Genomic DNA, 20,294 nt, shown 5'->3' with positions numbered 1-20,294 from the left:
ATAAAATACCTTGGAATAAATCTAACAAAACATGTGAAGGACCTATATAATGAAAACTACAAGACCCTATTAAAAGAAATCGAAGAAGACACAAAGAAATGGAAAGAGAGTCTGTGTTCTTGGATTGGAAGAATCGACATAGTTTAAATGACCATATTACCTAAAGCATTATACAGATTTAATGCAATCTCCATCAAAATTCCATCGTCATTTTTTAAAGAAATAGAGCAAAAAATATTCAGATTTAGTTGGAAGTACAAAAGACCTCGAATTGCCAAAGCTATCATGAGAAAAAAGAACGAGGCTGTAGCATCACTCTGCCTGACTTCAAATAATACTACAAAGCGACAGTAATCAAAACGGCATGGTATTGGCAGCAAAACACACGGACCAGTGGAACAGAATTGAGAGTCCAGAAGTAACCCATATTTATCTAGGCAAATAATTTTCAACAAAAAAGCCAAAAACATACAGTGGGGAGAGGAAAGCCTCTTCAGTAAATGGTGCTGGGAAAACCGGAAAGCCACCTATAAAAGAATGAAACTAGAATGTTGCCTATCACTATATGCCAAAATTAACTCAAAATGGATTAAAGACCTAAATATAAGACCTGAAACAATAAAATGCATAGAAGAAAACATAGGAACTAAACTCAAGGACTTTGGCCTTAAAGAGGATTCTATGAATTTGACCTCAAAGGCAAGGGAAGTAAAAGCTAAAATAAATGAATGGGACTACATCAAACTAAAAAGCTTCTGCTCAGAAAAAGAAATCATCAACAAGGTAAAGACAACCATTGCATTGGAAAATATATTTGCAAGCAACACCTCCAATAAGGGCCTAATATCTAAAATATACAAAAAACTCATGCAACTCAACAACAGTAACAACAAAAAATGATCCAATCAAAAAATGCTCAGGGGACCTGAACAGATATTTCTCCCTAGAGGATATACAAATGGCCAACAAATATAGGAAAAGGTTCTCAACAACACTAGCTATTAGGGAAATGCAAATCACAATGAGATACCATTTCACACCTGTTAGAATAGTTATAATCAACAGAACAAGCAATAACAAATGTTGGAGAGGGTGCAGAGAAAAAGGAACCCTCATACACCACTAGTGGGACTGCAAATTGGTACGGCCACTATGGAAAGCAGTATGGAAGTTCTTCAAAAAACTAAGAATTGACCTACCATATGATCCAGCAATCCCTTTACTGGGTATTTACCCCTAAGACTTGAAAACTCATATCCAAAAAGATATTTGCACACTGATGTTCACAGCAGCATTATTCACAGTGGCCAAGACATGGAAGCAACTGAAGTGTCCTATGATAGATGATTGGCTAAAGAAGCCATGGTACATATATACAACGGAATATTACTCAGCCATAAGAGATGAAACACTGCCATTTGTGACAATCTGGATGGACTTTGAGATAATAGTGCTAAGAGAAATAAAGCAGACTGAAAAAGTTGAAAATCATGTGATATCACTTATATGTGGGATATAAACCTAAAAGCAACAAATGAGCAGGACAAACAAACAGAGGGTCGTGGACATGGAATGTAGACCAGTGGTTACCAGAGGGGTGAGGGAGAAGGGGGGAGGTAGATGGAGCAAAGGGGGTCAAATATAGGGTTTAGGGGGAGGATGAAGGGGATCAAATATATGGTAGCTGAAGGAAACTGAACTTGGGGTGGCAAACACACAACAAAATATACCTATCTCGAATGATAATGTACACCTGAAAATTGTATAATTGTATTAATCAATGTTACCCCAATAAACTTAATTTTTTTAAATTTGTAGATTTGTTCTATCTGTACTTCATAGTAGAAATTTGCACACTAGAAGTCACACATGATTTACTGTAACTTTGTTATAAAAAGTATCTATGGAGGGCACATGACTGCATTTTTTTGACTACTGAACTGTCAGATAAAAATCATTTTTTAACATCATAGATCAAAAATTTTTAAACAAAATACAATAGAATTATTGCAAAGTACTTTTTCAAAAATGTACTCTTGAATGTTACAGTTACTGATTTAATCTTTCTATTTTTGTGCTACTCAGGAAACACCAATAGTAAATTTGTCACTTAAATGTATTTTCAAAAGAAATTGCTTCCATAAAAGGACACGTTTTGTTTCTTTATTCTTTGAATTGGCAACATGAAAAAAAGATTTTTAAGAGTTTTTCTAAAAACAGAAGTAGAGCTTCTGCTTTAGAAAGTGTTCTGTGTGGTTAATTCAGTAGGGTTTGCTAAGTCAGGAAACTTTGTTTCTAGTTTCTGCTCCACCTCACCTAACTCTGTGAGGGAGAAGACACAATTTAACTTGTTTTACTCCTCCTTTGAAATACTTGTCACAATTATGGTTGTTATCTTTCCCCCACTACTGGACTGAAAGACACTTGAGTGCTAGGACTTTGTATTCACAGCTCTATCTCCATATCCAGCACATAAGTTACTCAATATTCATTGAATAAATAAAATTTTTTAATCTGTAAATTGAGGCAGTTGGACAAAATTTCCCACGTCTTTTCCATGTTTATGATTCCAATATATATAAATTTACTTTGAATTACCTAAGTTCAGACAATTAAATTTTTCCCTTCAGCTTATTTCTGGCCTTTAATTTCTTACTACTACTTTTTTCCGAATGAGGACACTTTTGTCCTAATTCAACTTGAAGATAAAGCAGTACAAGCAGCTAGAGCAGGACTATGTTTAAACAAGGAAGGAGTCTCTGAGGGAGTGATGTTCTAATTTTAACAAATGCTAAAACATAAGATTTTTTGATGAACCTTCCAAGAACACAATCCAGCACTACTAACATGATAATCCTTTGTGCCAACAAAACTCCAGCAACCTCAGTGAGAAGAGCCATGGCCCTGCCAGTTGAGTATATATATTCCTTTAATGTTAAGTCAAAGCCATTACAATGCATTGTTACAATGAAAATCTTTATCTTGGAAGCCCACTCGATTACTTTGAGTAACATTACATTCAGCCCAACAGATACAATGAAAAATCACTGACAACTCATTGAAATGCTACAGCTAAAATACAAAGAGTAATTGGGTAATGTAGACAACTGCAATAAAGCATTTATTCTCCTGCTGTGCTCAACATTAGATGACATATAAAATTCATTTGGGAAAGGGAGATCAAAAGAACTGAGTTTCTTCCTTGAACCAGACTTGGATAATAATGGAATGAGGAAAATCCTAAGTGGGAAAGTATTTCATTAACTGTGCTTTCTATATATTTTTCTTGCTACCTATTGCCAGTTATAAACCTTAAATCTGTGCATCTGGGTACTATTTATTTTATCTCAAGTACATTGTAATACTAAGCATTCTTTAAAATTATTTTCTATTAACTGTAAAAAGTACACTAGATAAGACCTCTGTAAAATCACTTTCTTTTAGAAGGCATCAAATATTCAGGGAACTTTTATTTTTAAAGGATAAATCAAAGACAGTTTTCATTTTCTCAAACATGCATAATCCATCTTTAATAAAAAATGCACTCAATTGGAAAATTCCACATGTGATACAAAGGGAATGCAACTTTACAGACGTGAAGTGATTGCTAGCCATAGCAATTTAACAGTCAAATAGAAATTGTACATTTAAAAAAAACCCAATATCTTAAAGCCCATTATCTATAGTACACTAAGTGAAATTCTGATATGGAATGGTTTGACTCAAAGCAAAGAATAAGGCACCTGATATGAATTTAGAATAACTTTCATTTTTTAAAGTTACAATAATATAGAGTTAACCAAGACACTTGATTTAAAGAAGGAAACAAGTATAGGGTTGACTTTCTGGGTGAGAAAGGCAGGTAACAATGAAGATAAAAACCTGCTGGCCCCCGGTCCGCTGATTCCTTTCCTATTCTAGAGTAATCAAATTCCTAAGCATCCTTAATCACTCCTCTCCCTCACTCTCCCCCATACTTTGGGGTATGAGAAGTTCTTTCTGAGGTTCACACTGTTGATAAGCTAGGTAGATTTCCCTTCTGTTCCTCTTAAAACAGCTTATTTTAAAAGAAATATCCTGAGGCAATTAACAAAGTGAGAGAGTAGCTTTCTTTCCAATTAATTAATAGGTAGACTCCTCTCAGGCTTTTTTGATCAATTATGGCTAAGTATTTAAATAGCCAATACCTGCAATTTTCAACAGCATCAGAAAACCCAAACTCTGCCTTCTCATTTAGCCTTACCATTTGTAAAAAGAAAGTCTGATCAACCATAACCTAAAATCATACAACAAAGGGAAGACTGATCCTTATCAGTAAATTCATTTAATTCCAGATGACTTTATGTTGTATCTAGAACCCTAACAGAATTTTAATTGTAAATCCAGAAAAAGCATTTCCAAACTAAGTGTAATTTTAGTTGATGTGCATGTTTTTGGTATTAAAAGTGCTATTAACATGCTAAGATGTCTTATGGCACATTGGATTCAACAGCATGTCCTGATGAGGCATTTGTTTTTAGTAGTATTTTTCCCTTAAATGTTGTCTAACATAGTAGACCCCTTTGATATATTAAAGTAATTCTAGTAAAATCAATGGTGACATAAACAAACCTTCCCTGACTTTACTCCACCATGATAGCTTTTAGTGAAACTGAAGTGACTGAGTAAGTTACAAAATGTTCAACCATGTTGTTTGCTTACGTTATCTTAGGTTAGTATATTCATTCATGCAAAATCCAAGGTAATGTAATAGAAATATTGTTAAAACAAACATTGTGGCTATAAGCATCTCCCTTTATATTAAGCATTTAGAAGCTTTTAAAATTGTTTAGGTGCTAAAGATTGTGGGAAACTAGGTTAACTGTGTAGTTGTTCCATTTACAAGCACCTTATTACAACAGTTACATGACCCTATATGGGAGTGTGCTTTCCATTCCAGATATTGTAATAAAATGCCTACCTATACAAAAACTGTAAGATTCCAAATTTTAAATTAATTGCATTTATACATTAGGGTTAACAATATGTAGGCTGTCTACACAGACTTAATCTAATTATCGACACTGTATACTATTTTAATAACCACATTAAAAAAACTTACTCTTAAGTGACTGAATAAGTAGGGTCCACTACTGTAGCTTAACAATCAAATTTTATTGCTTTATTCATGTGGTGCTTTTGCAAGGCACTGTGGTATGGACTAGAAAACTTGGAATGACTCGTGAAGAAACCTTGGAATGACACATGAAGGATGATATGAAAAGTCATTCTGAGGCAGGATGCTTTACTGAATTGTTTTTAACCAGGGTATCAAACATCAGGAATGAGTTCAAGTTAAAATTCACAGGAGAATGGAACATCTTAATGTCAGTCACATCACATGCCCATCCTGATACTTTGAATAATCTGGAAAATTGCTGCAAAGAGAAAGAGCAAATATTAAAACATGCTTTGAATAAAATAAGTCTGACAAGTGACATTTATTAAGGTAGTTTGAGCTCAAGAGCACCCTTAAACAATTACTTGCAAATGCTATGTAACTTCACTGTAATAAGAAATAAAGACAGACCTACCTTAACAAAACAATTAAATATCCATGAGTTATTTTTTTAAATCTCGGCTTTTCTGCATTTTATGTCTAAATGTCTGAGAGAATTTAAAAATAATCATTTTAGAAAGAACTTAAGGCACCAAAGCAAAAAGGTATTTTGAGCATAGAATTACTTAATTTTATTGCTAAATAGTAAATGTCCTTTTATAGGCCTGGCCTATAATACATGCGTGTTTCCTCATTCTCACAAAGCTGAAATTCAATAATCTTTAGGTTATATAAGTTGCTTGGCTCTTTGCCATTTATCGGGAAAGCCTCCAACTGTTAAGTGTAGAAGACAGGCACAGCAAAACGCTTAAGAAAAATCTCAATAACTTTAGAATGTCAGAACGTAGAAAACAGAAACAAGCACTTCAAAATTAGCAGCTTATATAAGATAATAAATGAAGAGAGAAAGGACATTCTGTAAGAATGTTAAGAGTCTATTACTCCAATGGCACACTGCCCTGATAACTAATTTTTCCTACCATATGTCAAAAGTTTCTTTTATTAATCTAAAAAACATCAAGTACATTTCCTTTACAGCCGATCAATTCTTTGCATTAGCTTTATTTTGTGAAATATACCCAGTTTTGACATAAAGACGTTCGATTCTGGGACATGTTAATTTAAGTTTGAACATCCACATGCACAATACCTTTTGCAAAGGTATCGATAGTGGGGTTGCAAAACATTCTATCCCCTTCCGTGGGGTGTTTTTGTTTTGGTCTACACTTCTTCCAACTTGATAATTACAAAGGACCTGACCTTATTTTTGATCTGTGAGTACAAAGCAGGCTGGGAGAAGTTTGTGGAGCAGCTCTGTGCATATGTGGGACAAGTAAATTGGTTCAGATGAAATAGAATTATGTGGAGCTCCCAGCAGGTGGGTTGAGAACTATACGGTTAAGATTCACCGCTGATGGGTCACCACGTCATCCCAAACCCTACCCGACAGTAGCCCCCAAAACACTTACCAGAACCACAAACAACAAAAATGAAGAGAGCCAATAACCAGGGTCCTACAGATGCCTTCTCTTCGGGAGCATTTCTCTGCAAAAAGAAAAATGCACCGTTTCAAATGCAGAAACACACACACACACACACACACACACACACTCTACGACCTAGGGCTCCCACAGCCTGCACTCCGGGCCAAGTCTCCCCTCCGTTCCCGAGCCTCCCAGCTCCCGCTCCCACCTCCTAGAACCCCCCAACTTAACGTCCAGCTCGCGGCCTCAGGCCCCCAGAGTCGGCCGGGTCTGGGGAGAACTCCACGCGGCCCTAGGGCTCGGGCCTCAGCTGCAGAACGGAGTAGAGTGAGCTTTTTCTTACCGAGGTCTTGGCGACATTGCCGCGCTGGGTAATGTTCTTGCTATGCTTCTCGTTGGCCATACGGATCCGCTGCTTGGCGACCATCTTCGCGGCGCTACCACCTGCCCCAGCCACCCCCTGAACTCGCTCGCTCGCTTCCCCTCCGGCCGCTGCGACGCTACACTCCCGATGCCTGCGCCGCCGGAGCAAGGAGGTTCTCAGGCGGGGCGCTAGCTCCGGATGCTGGGCCTGGGCACGGCGAGCGCGGGGACTGGGGGCTGAGCGATAACCGGGCGCGGGCCGCCGACCGACTGAGGACGCCGGACTGACCGGCCGAGCGAGGCGGGGGCGCGGGCAGAGAAGAGCAGGCCGCTGGGATACTCTCGCGCCGCCGGGAGCGTGGAGTGAAAGAGGAAGGAAACGCAACGCAACAAGCGGACGGTGCAGCCCGTCGCCTCGAACTACTTCAGGTTCGGCTGCCAACGTCAGCACTGGGCAAACTCCTCCCCACGGAAGTACGGGCTCCGCCTGTTGAAGAAAAGGGAGGGGGAAAGAGAAGGCCTGGCACGGGCCCTGGCCCAGCCCTCCCTAGCTTTGTAAAGCGTGGCCTCAGCGCTACGCGTGCGCGTTGGGGTTCCTTTTCTGAGGCGCACTCCAACCGGAAGTGAATGCGCCCCGAGGCTGATGACCCCGGAAACACTAATTTGCCGTCTCCCAGGCTTGAGGAGACGTGTAGAGGCCAGGTTTGGCTCTCGTGAACTGTGACCCAAGTGGATGGGTTTCTCTTTCCGGGACAACATGGCGCCGTCCACGCCGCTTCTGACAGGTGAGTTGTGAACGAGCTGGAGACTATTTCTCTAGAGCAGTATTTTTGTGCGTCTTTGTTTTTGAGTCCTACCCGTGGATCCTTGGAGTCTGATCGGCCTTTTCTTTTGGATTGCGGAAGAGCTGGAGGGCCTTTGGGGTTTCTTGGTGTAGAGTGACAATCGGAAGTGAGGCCCCTTGCCTCTGGGCTCCCGCCTTCCCCCTTCTTTTTTGCCATCCATCATTCTACCACTTCAAGTTACAATGGAATTGAAGAACGGGTATGAGAACAGAAAGTGCTAGTTGAATTTGTTACCTTGGGCTCGCAATACTAATGTTGCATGAATCCTTATTCGTTGACCTGTTGACAGTGTGAAGTAAAAAGGAAAAATTGTAAACATGTGACTCAATCCACTAGAATGACCACACGATAAAAAAAAAAAAAAATCTCTGAATTTAAGTAATACCGAATTCTGTAATACTTGCTTTAGTGAAATTTGTAGGACTTAATAAAGAGAATTGGAGCTGTGGCAGTGTAGGTTTCAAGTGATAAAAGTATGGTTTGGGGTGGTTACAGTGAGCATTATAGAGATGATCTAGCAATGTTGGATGTTGAAATGGTTGTGAGCATTTTAGAGTTAGAACATTAGAGGATTCCTGAGACTTTGAGACACAGTTTATAATGTTGAAGAAGATAATAAACTTAATCTTGTACAATGCCAGGGGACACTCTGGGCTAAGATAATGGCTGGGAGCCTCATATGAGTATCAAGTAAGGAGTTGGGAGTTGGGAGAGGACAAAAAAAAAGGCTTCGATTAAATCGCAGATAATAACTTTGTAGAAGGAAAAAGAAGTCATTAAGAAAAAGGTTGTTTACTTTTGAGAAAAGAGGTTATTTTCCCCTGATTCTTGAATCTTTTAGCTGTTCATAATTTTAGAATACTAAATGCTTATTTGAATGCTAATTTTAAAAATATTACATTTTAAAATCTAATAAATTTCTCTTTTCAAATTTGTACAGTGGTTCTTCATTGCTTGCAGGGTAAATTCCATCCTGTTTAGTATAGCCCTTTATAATCCTTGAATAGTTCTTGACATTTATTTCCTTGCCAATCCATCCTATTTTGTACTCCATTATATTGAACTGCTTATAACACCCTTGAACAACCTATTTGTTGAGTCTAAGACTATCCTGTTTCTTTTTATTTGGCTAACTTCTTTTCATCTTTTAAAATTCATTTCAGATATCATTGCTTTGTGAAGTTTTTCCTCACTCTTCCCAGATGGTTACTCCCCAGGCTATTTTTGTACCTCATATATACTTGAAATTTTTTTCTCACTTATCACATAGGGTAATTATCTAGTTATTTAGGTGCTTTTCTCCTCTGCTAGACTATGAACTCCTTGATTGCAGGATAGAGTCTTATCTATTTCTGCCTTTTTAGTACCATATACAGTGCCTGGTAAGTAATAGACATTCTGAATGTTTAATGGGAGAATTAGTGAAGAATAACCACTTCATTCATAGTCAAATGAACTAAGAATGACAGTTGTCTTACAATGCTTAAAATCAAGGACTTCTTAAGAGCTTTAAAGTTATCTAGTCAATACATCATATTTTCATATTCATAAATGCCCAGACAGAGTAAAAGGTCAGATTCAAATAGCAAATTAAAGAGTTAGGATTATATTCAGTCATTCAACTTCGTGGTCCATTTTTCACTAGAACATACTGATTTTAGAATTCTTAATATAGATATTTTATTTAACAATAGATTATTTTACTTCTGGAATCTTTTTTAAACTTAGACTTGGATTTTTGAGTTTTTAATAATTTGGAGATTATTCAGTACATTTGATTAGTCATGACTTTAATTGGAAACGACAAAAAGTCAAAGCAGGTGAAAGGGGGATTTTTAAAGAAAATTCATGCAACCTTAAAGCTTCAATACTGCTGTATCCAGATATTTACATGACTCCAAAAATCTGTTTTGTTGTTGTTGTTGTTGAATCTCCAGGCTCTTGCTTTCTTCTCCATTAAGTTCATTTTCAAGCTAATGTTCTACATGGGAGCTCCAGGTTTACATTCAACCAGTGTAGCGACTCCAAAGGAAGGAACACATTTTTTTCAGTCTCAAAGCTGGCTTGGCTGTCTTTGTCTTGGCTTGGCTCTTGCTTACCTTTGAATTGGTCACTGGTTAATCAGATCACCAGGACTAAATTATCTTCTCACCCTTGGATATTCCCCAAAGGAAAATTAGAGACCTCTAAAAAGGGGGGCTGGATGCCAGACATGTAAAACAACAGTGGCCTTACATGAAACCCGTATTGTCTAATCAGCTTGCATAATTGAGGCTATTGAGATAATTTATTCAAAATTGAGTCATTTTCCTAAATTGATATGTACTGCCTGCAGTGGATATAAAGTATAGAAAAAGTATCATAAAATGTCACCATATCTCTGGCATAAGGACCCTTGTTTGTTGAAGCCCAGTAGGTTTCTCACATTAACCATGAAAATGTTGTACTAGTTGCCTTAAATACCCTGAGAGTTCCCACTGCTGTGGTCAGAAGTTTATCTTCATGGGTTGTGAGGTACAGCTGCCACTTTAATGTAATGTACAAACACTGAATTTTCCCCAAGTAAGCATTGTGGTCAGTGATAACAGTAAAATCAACAAGCATAGAGGACCAAGGGCAGTAATGACAAATGTCGTAAAAACACAAGATGCTGAGATAAGTTAGGGAAAGCTTTTCTTTTTTTCTTTTTTTGCCAGTCACCTCAAACATATGTTCATGGGGCAAGCAGTTAAGTCAATAGAACATCATATTGCACATTTTCTAATTATACTGCAACTCATTGGGACTGTACTGACGATGTGCCATTTGTTTTCCTAAGCCTGTATGTGAATTCTTAAAGAGAACTCTTAATGTGTTCAGTTGCCACTGTAGCTTGTGGGAGGGACCTCATTAGGCAGACAAAATTTTATGTAATCAAGGAATAAAGTGAAATCTGGTAACTGAACTCCCTAGTTTGGGAAGTTCATTTTTTATTAATCCCACAAATAAATGCTTCTTAAAAACTTAACTACAGTATTAAGAAAAGAATGGCTGTTCTCTCCTAAGTTGTAATGTTTCATACATGATATTGCAGCAGATGATTTATTTGGTGTTGAGAAATACATGGCATTGGTTTGCCTGTGTAGTAAGAGAATAGTTAAAAGACCATGAAGCTATTGAGAATTTTGATTCTAAAGAATTAAACTTTATAGTTTTAAAATCTACAAAAACTTTTTCCTGGTACAAAACATTTTCTAAATGTCATTAGATTTAGAATAGATATTGTTTAGAATTGATATTGTTAATGTTTCACTCAAGGTGTAGCAATAGATGGAGCTCCTTAGAAATCATTATCTTGAGTGTAGTCATGGATTTGTTTTTTAAAATCCTCAGTGCCTACCACATAGAACTATCCAGGGAGCAGATCCTACAGAGAGAGAGCCTTGTAGGCTGTGGTGTAAAGAATTTAGATTTTGATTAATACTAATATTTTATTAGGTTCCATTCTATTCAAGGGCAAACTATGCACAACAGTAGCAACTCAGTCTAGTGCTCTCCATCTGAGGAAACAGTATCCTTTTGTATATTTGTAAACTCATTCAATTATGTGTTTACTTATTTTCCATTACTTCACTAGAATATAAGCTCCCCAAGGGCACATATTTTTATCTTATTCATCAGTGATTCTTTTACTTTCATTCTAATTTTAAATTATTTACTATGGGAATGTTGTATTAATTATGTATATTATATTCATTATATTACTTTGAATATGTAAAGACTGAGTGAGTTAATTCTCAGGTAAAATATCAGTGTTCTGAGAACTATCTCTGGAAAAGGAATAGAAAATATGGATCAGAGTTGGAGCCAAGAGCAGTCCCTGTCTACCAACTTTGCTCTTTTCCCGGTAACTAAGAGAAAAGCTGGCAGAAAAGGAAGCAGCTGTAATTGTGACCATGGACCTCAGTAAAACTTTTTCTTCTTTTTGGCTCTTATACTATTGCTGCTAGCAAGAATTCTAGCTGATAAAATAGTAACTCATCACCAAGTCTCTAAAAATTGAACACAAATCCTCCGCTTTCCATTTCCACTACCCCACCTTAGTCTGTTTCCTTAATTTCTCCTGTGGAACTACTGGAGAACTATCTTGAGTAGTCTCTTCACATCCACCATTACCCCCTTTCAGTTCATTCTCTACACCGTATCGAATTGACCTTTTCAAAATGCAAATCTGGTTTTAGAAATCTGCTTAAAACCCTTCTGGAGTTTTCTACCATTCTTAGGCTATATACCAACGTTTTCTCACTTAGGCCCAAGATTCTGCTTAGTCTGAGCCCTATTTCCTTCTCCAGCTCCTTCTCCTATTTTCTTTTCCGCTCCTCTGATGTGTCATCATCTCTCTTGCCAATGAGTTTTTGCACTTTTTACTGTTCTCTTTGTGAACTGCTATTCCTCCTTTGTATTTCAGCACACAAATGACTTACTCAAGGACACATTCCATAATCTTCCATTTTTAGATCAAAACTCTATTATTATTCACTCTATTTGCCCTATATATCTTTCCTTTGTAGCACTAAGCACAGGTATAGTATTCCATATATTTGACTAAGTATTCGATTAATGAGGTCTGAGAAAAGGCTGATTTTCCTCCCTGTTGTATCTCCAGTTCTCAACATAGGGTCTGGCAGGTAGTTTTTTTCCCAATAAGCATTTATTGAATAGATTAATGAATTAAGTTGATTCAGCTTTAGAAACTTCTAATTCGGCTATTTTTATTTTAGTTCTATAGATGTTTTTGCTTATTTAATCTTGGATTTTGTTCCCATTTAATATTTTTGGGTATTACCATCATTGAGGGCTTTGTAAATGAATGTTTCTAGTCCCATTCGCTCTCTTAGTTTGAGAAATTGTAAATATATAAGTAATGCCTTACTTTTTAAAAGAACTTTGAATATATACTATATTTTCATGTTATTATTTTATGTAAAACACATTTTATAGACTAGGGCATAGATTTAGAGGTAGTAATGTGGCCAAGGTACCACAGCCAGAGAGGTACAAAAGTTTGCCTTTGAGTTCATGTCCTTTCTACTACAGCACAACTGCCTTTCACTGATGACAGTTACAATTTGGAGTTTTTATTTATAGAAGTTACTTGAGAGAGTAAGCTGATTCAAAGAAGGTTGAACTTAGACTCAGCTTTTCATTCTGTTTCCAACATCCATACATTCTGAAAAATGAGATTTAAAATCATGTGAAAACAATACTAAGGTCACTTTTTTCCATTTAAATGAATATAAATATGAATGGTGTATCTCAGTGCACATGCATAGATTTCTTGAAAAACAGATAAAAGGAGATTTATTAAAGTAATCTCCTTAGAGACTAAATGAATATGATTTATAGGAAAAGAAATGAGAGGAATTACCTGTCTTAGTTTGGGCTCTAATAACAAAGTACCATAGACTGGGTGGTTTATAAACAAAAGAAATTTCCTTATTCTAGAAACCGGAAATCTGAGATCAGAGTTCCACCATGTCAGGTTATGATGAGGTCCCTCTTCCAGATTGCAAACTGCCAACTTGTATCTTCACATGACAGAGAGAGAGCTAGCTAGTTCTCTGGACTCTTCTTGTAAGGACACCAATCCCATTCGCAAGAGTTCTACCCTCATGACCTAATTACCTCCCAAAGGTTCCGTCTCCAAATATCGTCACATTAAGATTAGGGTTTCACGTGAGGATTTGGGAGATAACACAGACATTTAGTCTATTGCATTGCCTATTTATTTATCAGCAGTTATATGATTTCATGCAGTAGGGTAAAAAAAATATGTGCCCTTTTAATGCTAATACTCTGTAGTTCTAAGAACTGTTTAATAATTTCACTAACACTTTGGCCAAAAGCTTTCTGTTTTTTTAAGACATGTGGTAACTGAGTATTTATTAACAAAGTCCTAGTGGTTCTTTCCATTTTATCTTTTAGTCCGAGGATCAGAAGGACTGTACATGGTGAATGGACCACCACATTTTACAGAAAGCACAGTGTTTCCAAGGTATGGTTTATTTTGTTGTGATGTTATAGAGAACTATATAATACATTCTAAATTATTTTTGGTGTTATATTCTGAACAAGAAAGAAAAAGAACAACTAGTTTTTTGGGACATGTTGTGTAATATTAATAGAAGATGGAAAGAAGGCATATTCTTTATTAAGAAAAATGATTTTTAGATTTGAAAATAATAGCTTAATCATTTTTAAAAGAAAAAGTGTAGACGGTAGTGTAATTGAGTTCAAACCTCTAGCTTAGAAGAATTTTATCTTAGGAAATGAGGAAAAACTTGCAAATCTAATAGCCAAACCACTGCCTATAATATTAATGAAATCATAGAATGAAAAAGGTATAAGACAGGAAGGAACTATGGATAAAATTATATAAAATATATAACTAGACAGATGTATTTTTCCCAAAAGGAAACAGTAAATAGGTAAACCAGAACTAATCAGAGTGATTATTTGTAGGGGGAAAGAGAATTACAGAATGCAGAAGACATGTTTGTGATTGAACTTTGGTATCTATTGTTTTTGATTTTGAACCATGTTATTGTTTTACATTTTTAAAAAATTACCAATGTTACCTCAATAAAACTTAATTAATTAAAATATAAATTAATTAAAATGGAAAATGAAAACAAGTAAACCTAAGTTTATATTGAGTTGGTAGCATGAGCAGATCATAACCTGCAAAATTCTTAAATGCATTCAATAGTTTTATTGTTTACGGAAAATTGATAATGTCGTTTTAAATCTATTGTAGGATCAAAGAAATAGTTATATTAATGTTATTAGGAACCAAGATTTTCAGCATAACATTAAAGGGATAGATTTAAATAATATCAAATAGAAACTCATTGTTTTTTTCCATAAAATAACTTATGTTTCCTAGTTCTGTCCACTGAAAAGGTCTAGAAGCAGTGATAACCTAGTAGCAATGACTACCCTTGCCTCACAGACTGTGATCTCTAAACACTATTCTTCACTACAGGGAACTAGTTTCTTGGAGAAGTGGCCGACTCCAGGTCATGGCAGAAAATGTACAAATTGAGCTAGAGACATGCAGTGGCAGAAAGCAAGGAAGCTATAACAGACCAATGGAGTTTTGTTAAAGTGTCACAGAAGTCAACTTGAAAGGTTCACACCAGCCAAAGATGAGAAAGTTTGAGCATTAAGAAGAATTATGGCTGAAAAGATTAAGACATGTCAAGTATATAAACACTCCCCTCCCAATCCCCCTTCCTCTAAATCTTATTAGTCATTATAAAAGATCGATGTGGTCTTCCTTCATTACTTTGAAAATTGATCAGTATGAAGAAGGAATCAGCATTTATCTTGCCTTTCCCTGTACAGACTTTTTCAGAGTAATCAAATTGTTGATGAGGAAAACTTATTTATAGAAGAATTCCAATTAACAAATGGAGAAGGAATAATGGAATTAGATAATCGCTATTTTGTAATCCTAAAGAAATCATGTATCACTGGTTATCAAACATTAGCATGGATCAGAATCCTCTGAAAAACTTGTTAAAGCACGTTGGTGTTCTTGCCCCAGATGTTCTGATTCATTAAACCTGGGGTGGGCCAAGAATTGGAATTTTTAATAAATTCCCAGGTAATTTTAGTGCTACAATCTGGGGACCCCACTTTGAGAAACGCCAATCTAGGCAAATGATCATCGAAAGATGCTGAAACTAGAGGATGAACTGTTGATGAGGAACTTTATAATCCGGCTGACGTCACCTGAATCTGTTGACCAGTTTTTTTTTTTTTTTTTTAGAACCAGTTCTCTTGAACCTTGTTATAGGAGGCATGGTCCCAGACTAGCCATATTGGTATCACCTTGAACTGGTGCAGAATGTAACATCTCAGTCCCTACCCAACTCACTGAATCAGAGTCTCTACTTTAACCAGAGCCTCAGCTGATTTGTGTGCACATTAATGTTTGAAAATCACTACTCTAGAATAAACAATCTATGTCAAAGCTTTTGTACTATACTTCATTGGGCTATGCAATCCCAAGGCAGTAAGAATGAAGAGAAAAAGGAATGAGGCAAAGAAGTGAAAGTAAATATAACCTGGGATGCACTGGCCCAAAATACAGCCAGCTTGCTTGGTCATGCAGAATGTCTCCAGAGGCCATATGGAACCACTGTGCCTCCAAAAAATCTGTTGTGGAGAGAAAAGGTGAGAAATTTATATGTGGCCACAGCTTCTCTTGGTCTTTGTGGGATGAATCTAAATGCTAGAGCTCTTCCTCCTGCTACTGCAGTAGTCATAATAGAAGCCATGCTGAAATAAGGCCCTCACTCCTGGGAAATCAGACAACCAGAGGTGTTAGGAGATGAGGTAGCCAGATCTCTTTATTGAATGAGTGATGCCTGAGAGCAGGAAGGGTTAGGTGAATCTGAGGAGGCACATAATGAGTCCAATATAATCTTAGCATCACTAAGAGTAGAATGAGAAGATATTGTGTGTCTCAGTGAATTTCAGTAGGAGCTACATAATACTTCTATGAAGGTTAAAAAAAAATCAAAACCTGATTCTAATCAAGCTTTTAGATGAATGGTTCTCAGATTTGGCTGCACATTAGAATGACCTGGGGAACCTTTAAAAACAGATATTCAAGTACAGGGTATTAAAAGATAAATATTTTGTGAGATGAAGTGGCGTGGTGGTGATTGTTCTTTTAAAATGTCATTAGTCTAGAGATACATACTGAAGTATAAAGTAAAATGATATGAGATGCTTTAAAATATTTTGACTTTAAATATAAAAATAGGGAGTAGATTAAACAAAATTGGCCATGAGTTAATAATTATTTAAGCTTGATGATAGGTACATGGGTGGGTTATCATACTTTTTTTCTATTTTTTGTGTATATTTGACATTTTTCATTTAAAAAATTGTACCAGAAGGAAATAGACAAAATTTCCCAATTGCCAAGATTAGGAAAAGAATTAAATTCTGTGTACTATAGTCTAGTAAGCTTGCCTTCAATCTTAAACAAAATTTTAGAATGAGTTATTATTAAAAAGGCAGTTTATAATCATTGAGATAAGGGGTGATTATTGGAGTCAAAATGAGCTTTCTAAGAACAAATTTTTTCAATCTTATCTCCATCTCCTTTTTGAGTAGAATTTCGGGACACATCAGAACCATTAAAATGATTTTAGCAAAGTATCTGAGAAAGGACAAAGTCTTTTGGTTGGGTGATAATCATGGCAGAGTTGTCGTTGGTTAAGATCTGTGAAATTAGCTGATTAATGAGTTGATTTTAGTTCAAGGCAAGGCCTGTTGGTGAGCTACAGGACCTTGTTCAGAGCTTATTCAACATTCTTATAATTAATTTAGATGTTAGCTTTGATTGGTATTTTATAATTTATACATTTCATAAATCTGTAAGGAATAACTAATGTTTTAAAAAAGAAAATCAAAATGTAAATATATTTTAGTAGGTTGGAATAAGATGCCAAAACCTGGGTTGAATTTAATATGGTAATTTTAAATTCTGCCTTAAGATTCAAAAATGAGTCACACGGTTATTCGATGGAGGACATCTTGATCACAGCTGTTCGTTCTTTGTGAGAGAGAAAAAATAATTTTGGTGACCACAGACTGAGTATAAACTACTATTATTGTGGGATTGCAGAAACACAAATGTTATCTTCAGATAAATTAATGTAAAAATAGTATTCAGTTTAAGAGGGATATACTGGTCAGTTCTCAAGCATCGATATTTAATAATTGAAATATTTATTAGCTATGAAGTTTTGATCTAATGTTGTGACTACACATATGGACATCAACATGTACACACATATATATTTCTGTTGAATCTTCATTATCACCGGGGGAAGTCCTCATCATAGCCACCTCCAGCTGAGAGAAATGGTACTTAAAGTTTTGATCATTTGATAGATTATTGCCAAGAATCTGATTTTCACAGGTATGTTTTTTACAGAATCCTGTATCTGCATTTATTTAATGTGAAGATCCTCTATTTGTATATTTTCTGTCTCTACACAATAGAAATTAATGGAAGATATTTGCCCTTCAAATTCTTGGCCACTTGGGGATATTCTAGCCACCATTGTTTTGTTATGCAGGTAATCTGGGTCATTATTCACAAAGTATCCATGTTGAAATCCTCTCAATATCAGGGCTGACAGCTGGTAACTTCTACATTCGCTTACATTTGGGGGTTGTCACACAAACTAGATATTCATCCAGAAGGTCTCTTTTTCTTTAAGATTGATCTCTTAATATAAAATCAATTTCCAGTTTGCTTTACAGTGGTTGTTGACACTGCATTTTAAGAAATAAAGTGTTTTGGTAGACTAAATCATTTTGGAATTATTTTCTAAAATTTATGTAAGTTCTTAGTCATTAAGTTTGTAGTAAGATTGTGGATTTTGAATCAGATTTTTAAAAAAGTATTAATGCTTATTAATTTAAACTTTTTTTCTTGTCCTTTTTAGGGAATCTGGAAAAAATTGTAAAGTCTACACCTTTAGTAAGGATGGGACCTTGTTTGCCTGGGGCAATGGAGAAAAGTTAGTGTTCATTTATATAACATTTTATGTATATGTCATGAATATAATACATAACTGGCATTATTTGAATAACATGTATTTGGCTGTCATTAGTAAAGTTCATCTTTTAATGTTATGATGCAGTTAGGTATTATCTACTATACAACTTCCATAGAATACCTCCAAAGTTGTTAGTTTCTATTTATGTGCTATGACTCCTTTGAATTATCTAGTTACTTCAAAGTAAAAAGTAACATATGAAAAAGGGCAATTAATTTAATACTGAAGAAACTTTGACAGATTGTTTTAAATAGTGCTCTAAGGTACTAGAGTTTCTTAAGTTTTACACTAAAACTTAGAGTGTAATTCTTTGATTATTTATCTTAGATTTAGATACTTTTGCTATTAGTAACAATTGCAGTTATTGCTATTAGTTTTATTTTATATAAAAGTATATTATTTAAGTATTTGTAAGTTCTTCAGAAATATGTTTAGTATAATGTATATTACATAAAATAATCAGATTACAAAATTAGTCTTGCAATAAAATAAGTATTTTGATTAAATGCTCATAATTTTGTTAAGAAAACAAGTCCTTTTTAATTTTTCCGTAGTTTACAAAACCAGGAAAATGCCCAAGTATTTGTTGCTTGGTTTAAAGTTATTTTTGTTTTTCTTAACCAGATATAATATCTTAGGTTTTTTTTTTAAAGGGAGAAAATATGTACATTGGTTTCAAAAGTACATTTTAAATGTGTGTTTTTTTGTTTTTTGTTTTTTAATACAGTGGTAATGTATTCTGAAGACTTAGAACTATCAGGTCAGATTGGATTAAACACATGATTTTTAAAAATTAATGCTAAAAATATTGTGTTGAATTGGTCGATTCACCTTTTATGACTATAAGTAGTTGGCAGAATTAGCGTTTATAATTAAAAATATTAATCGGTTTATATTTTCAAGATTTTAAGTCCAGCCAATAAACTTCTACTCTCCAATTATTAAGTATATAAACGTATTGAGTCTTATCCACAATGTTGACATGCAGTCTTCATCTCAGCTTGGAAGAAAGGATGTATCTCAAGGTGTGTGTGTGCGTGTGTGTGTGTGTGTGTGTGTGTGTGTAACCTATTGTGGGTATTTGAGTTTTATTTTTTTTAATCTACATTTTAGTTTATACTATTTGAGTAATGAGTTAAGAGAAATTTATCATCTAATGAGACATACAATACGTCCTTTAATTGTCTACTATCTTTTGGAGCTAGTCTAGCTTAGAGTTTGTTGAGTAAGTCTGTTTTCACCTTGACACTATTATTAATTATTTCATATATTCATTCATATCCTCACTTGTCTTTCTATTGGATTCAACTCTGAATCCTTTTAATATGTCACCATATGTTGTGTCCATCTTCTAGCATTTAAAGTTCTGTGGCCATAATGATATATAATGTTCCTGGGTCAAGAGAAACAGGTGGAGTGTATTGATTGTGGTCTTTACTGAGTTCATGATTAACTAAGAAACTATAAATGATTTTTCCTTGAATATGTAGTTTTTTAAAAAATTAAAATAAACTTTATTAAACTAATAATAACTATTTTAGATTATCAACAACAGAAAAGCTTCATGTCATTTTAAAATGTGTATATTATAGTAAGTTGTAAAAAAATCACGTGTATGTTTTAACAGTGTGCAGTAATCATTTATTCTTACCAATTTCTGCTTGTCTTAACCCAATGTCTTCAAACTTTAGTAGAACAAAGTAACTTTAAACAAATTTCTGGAATAAGATGGAGTATTTTTTTTTAATTCCAGAGAGAACATAATAGCAAGTCAGGCCAAACTGGTTTTAAAGCTTGGCTTTGGCATTTATCTGTAATATGATCTTGGGCAAATCATCAACTTTTTAATTTTCTAAGCCCTCATTTTCACCATTTT

At 35.2% G+C, this 20,294-nt stretch overlaps 2 protein-coding genes across 6 annotated transcripts in view; one reads left to right on the top strand and one right to left on the bottom strand.

The window, feature by feature from the left end:
- Nucleotides 1-3,497: 3,497 nt before the first annotated feature.
- On the bottom strand, nt 3,498-7,440 carry SERP1 (stress associated endoplasmic reticulum protein 1). The gene is made up of 3 exons (XM_016156483.2): nt 6,926-7,440; nt 6,568-6,643; nt 3,498-5,417 (listed from the first exon to the last, which is right to left on the bottom strand). Exons 1-3 carry the CDS (start codon nt 7,007-7,009, stop codon nt 5,377-5,379), a joined length of 201 nt encoding a protein of 66 aa, XP_016011969.1. The 5' UTR covers nt 7,010-7,440; the 3' UTR covers nt 3,498-5,376.
- Nucleotides 7,441-7,598: 158 nt separating this feature from the next.
- The window catches only part of EIF2A (eukaryotic translation initiation factor 2A), a 33,167-nt gene continuing 20,471 nt past the window's right edge, over nt 7,599-20,294 (top strand). Inside the window, exons 1-4 of one of the 5 annotated variants that reach the window (XM_016156482.2) lie at nt 7,702-7,730; nt 13,755-13,824; nt 17,856-17,932; nt 18,305-18,379. In XM_016156482.2, coding sequence (XP_016011968.1) covers nt 17,862-17,932; nt 18,305-18,379 — 146 coding nt within the window. In that variant the 5' untranslated portion in view covers nt 7,702-7,730; nt 13,755-13,824; nt 17,856-17,861. Of the gene's footprint in view, nt 7,731-7,807; nt 7,990-13,754; nt 13,825-15,603; nt 16,011-17,855; nt 17,933-18,304; nt 18,380-20,294 lie in introns of those variants that run through there. The other 4 variants (XM_016156480.2, XM_036218997.1, XM_016156478.2 and 1 more) reach the window with 4 other exon arrangements.

Source organism: Rousettus aegyptiacus, unplaced genomic scaffold (genome assembly GCF_014176215.1).
Source record: "Rousettus aegyptiacus isolate mRouAeg1 unplaced genomic scaffold, mRouAeg1.p scaffold_m13_p_4, whole genome shotgun sequence".
Taxonomy (NCBI): domain Eukaryota; kingdom Metazoa; phylum Chordata; class Mammalia; order Chiroptera; family Pteropodidae; genus Rousettus; species Rousettus aegyptiacus.
Note: the sequence above shows the minus strand (reverse complement) of the source record. Positions and strands in the feature narration are given on the sequence as shown.

Bases quoted from the DNA above. Each gene is read 5' to 3' on its own strand.
- SERP1 (XM_016156483.2), bottom strand. From the start codon at position 7,009: ATGGTCGCCAAGCAGCGGATCCGTATGGCCAACGAGAAGCATAGCAAG. The intron at 6,644-6,925 runs GTAAGAAAAAGC...TTCTTTTTGCAG, and splicing joins GCAATGTCGCCAAGACCTCG to AGAAATGCTCCCGAAGAGAA. The intron at 5,418-6,567 runs GTAAGTGTTTTG...TTCTCTTTGCAG, and splicing joins TTTTGTTGTTTGTGGTTCTG to CAATTTTCCAGATTATTCAA.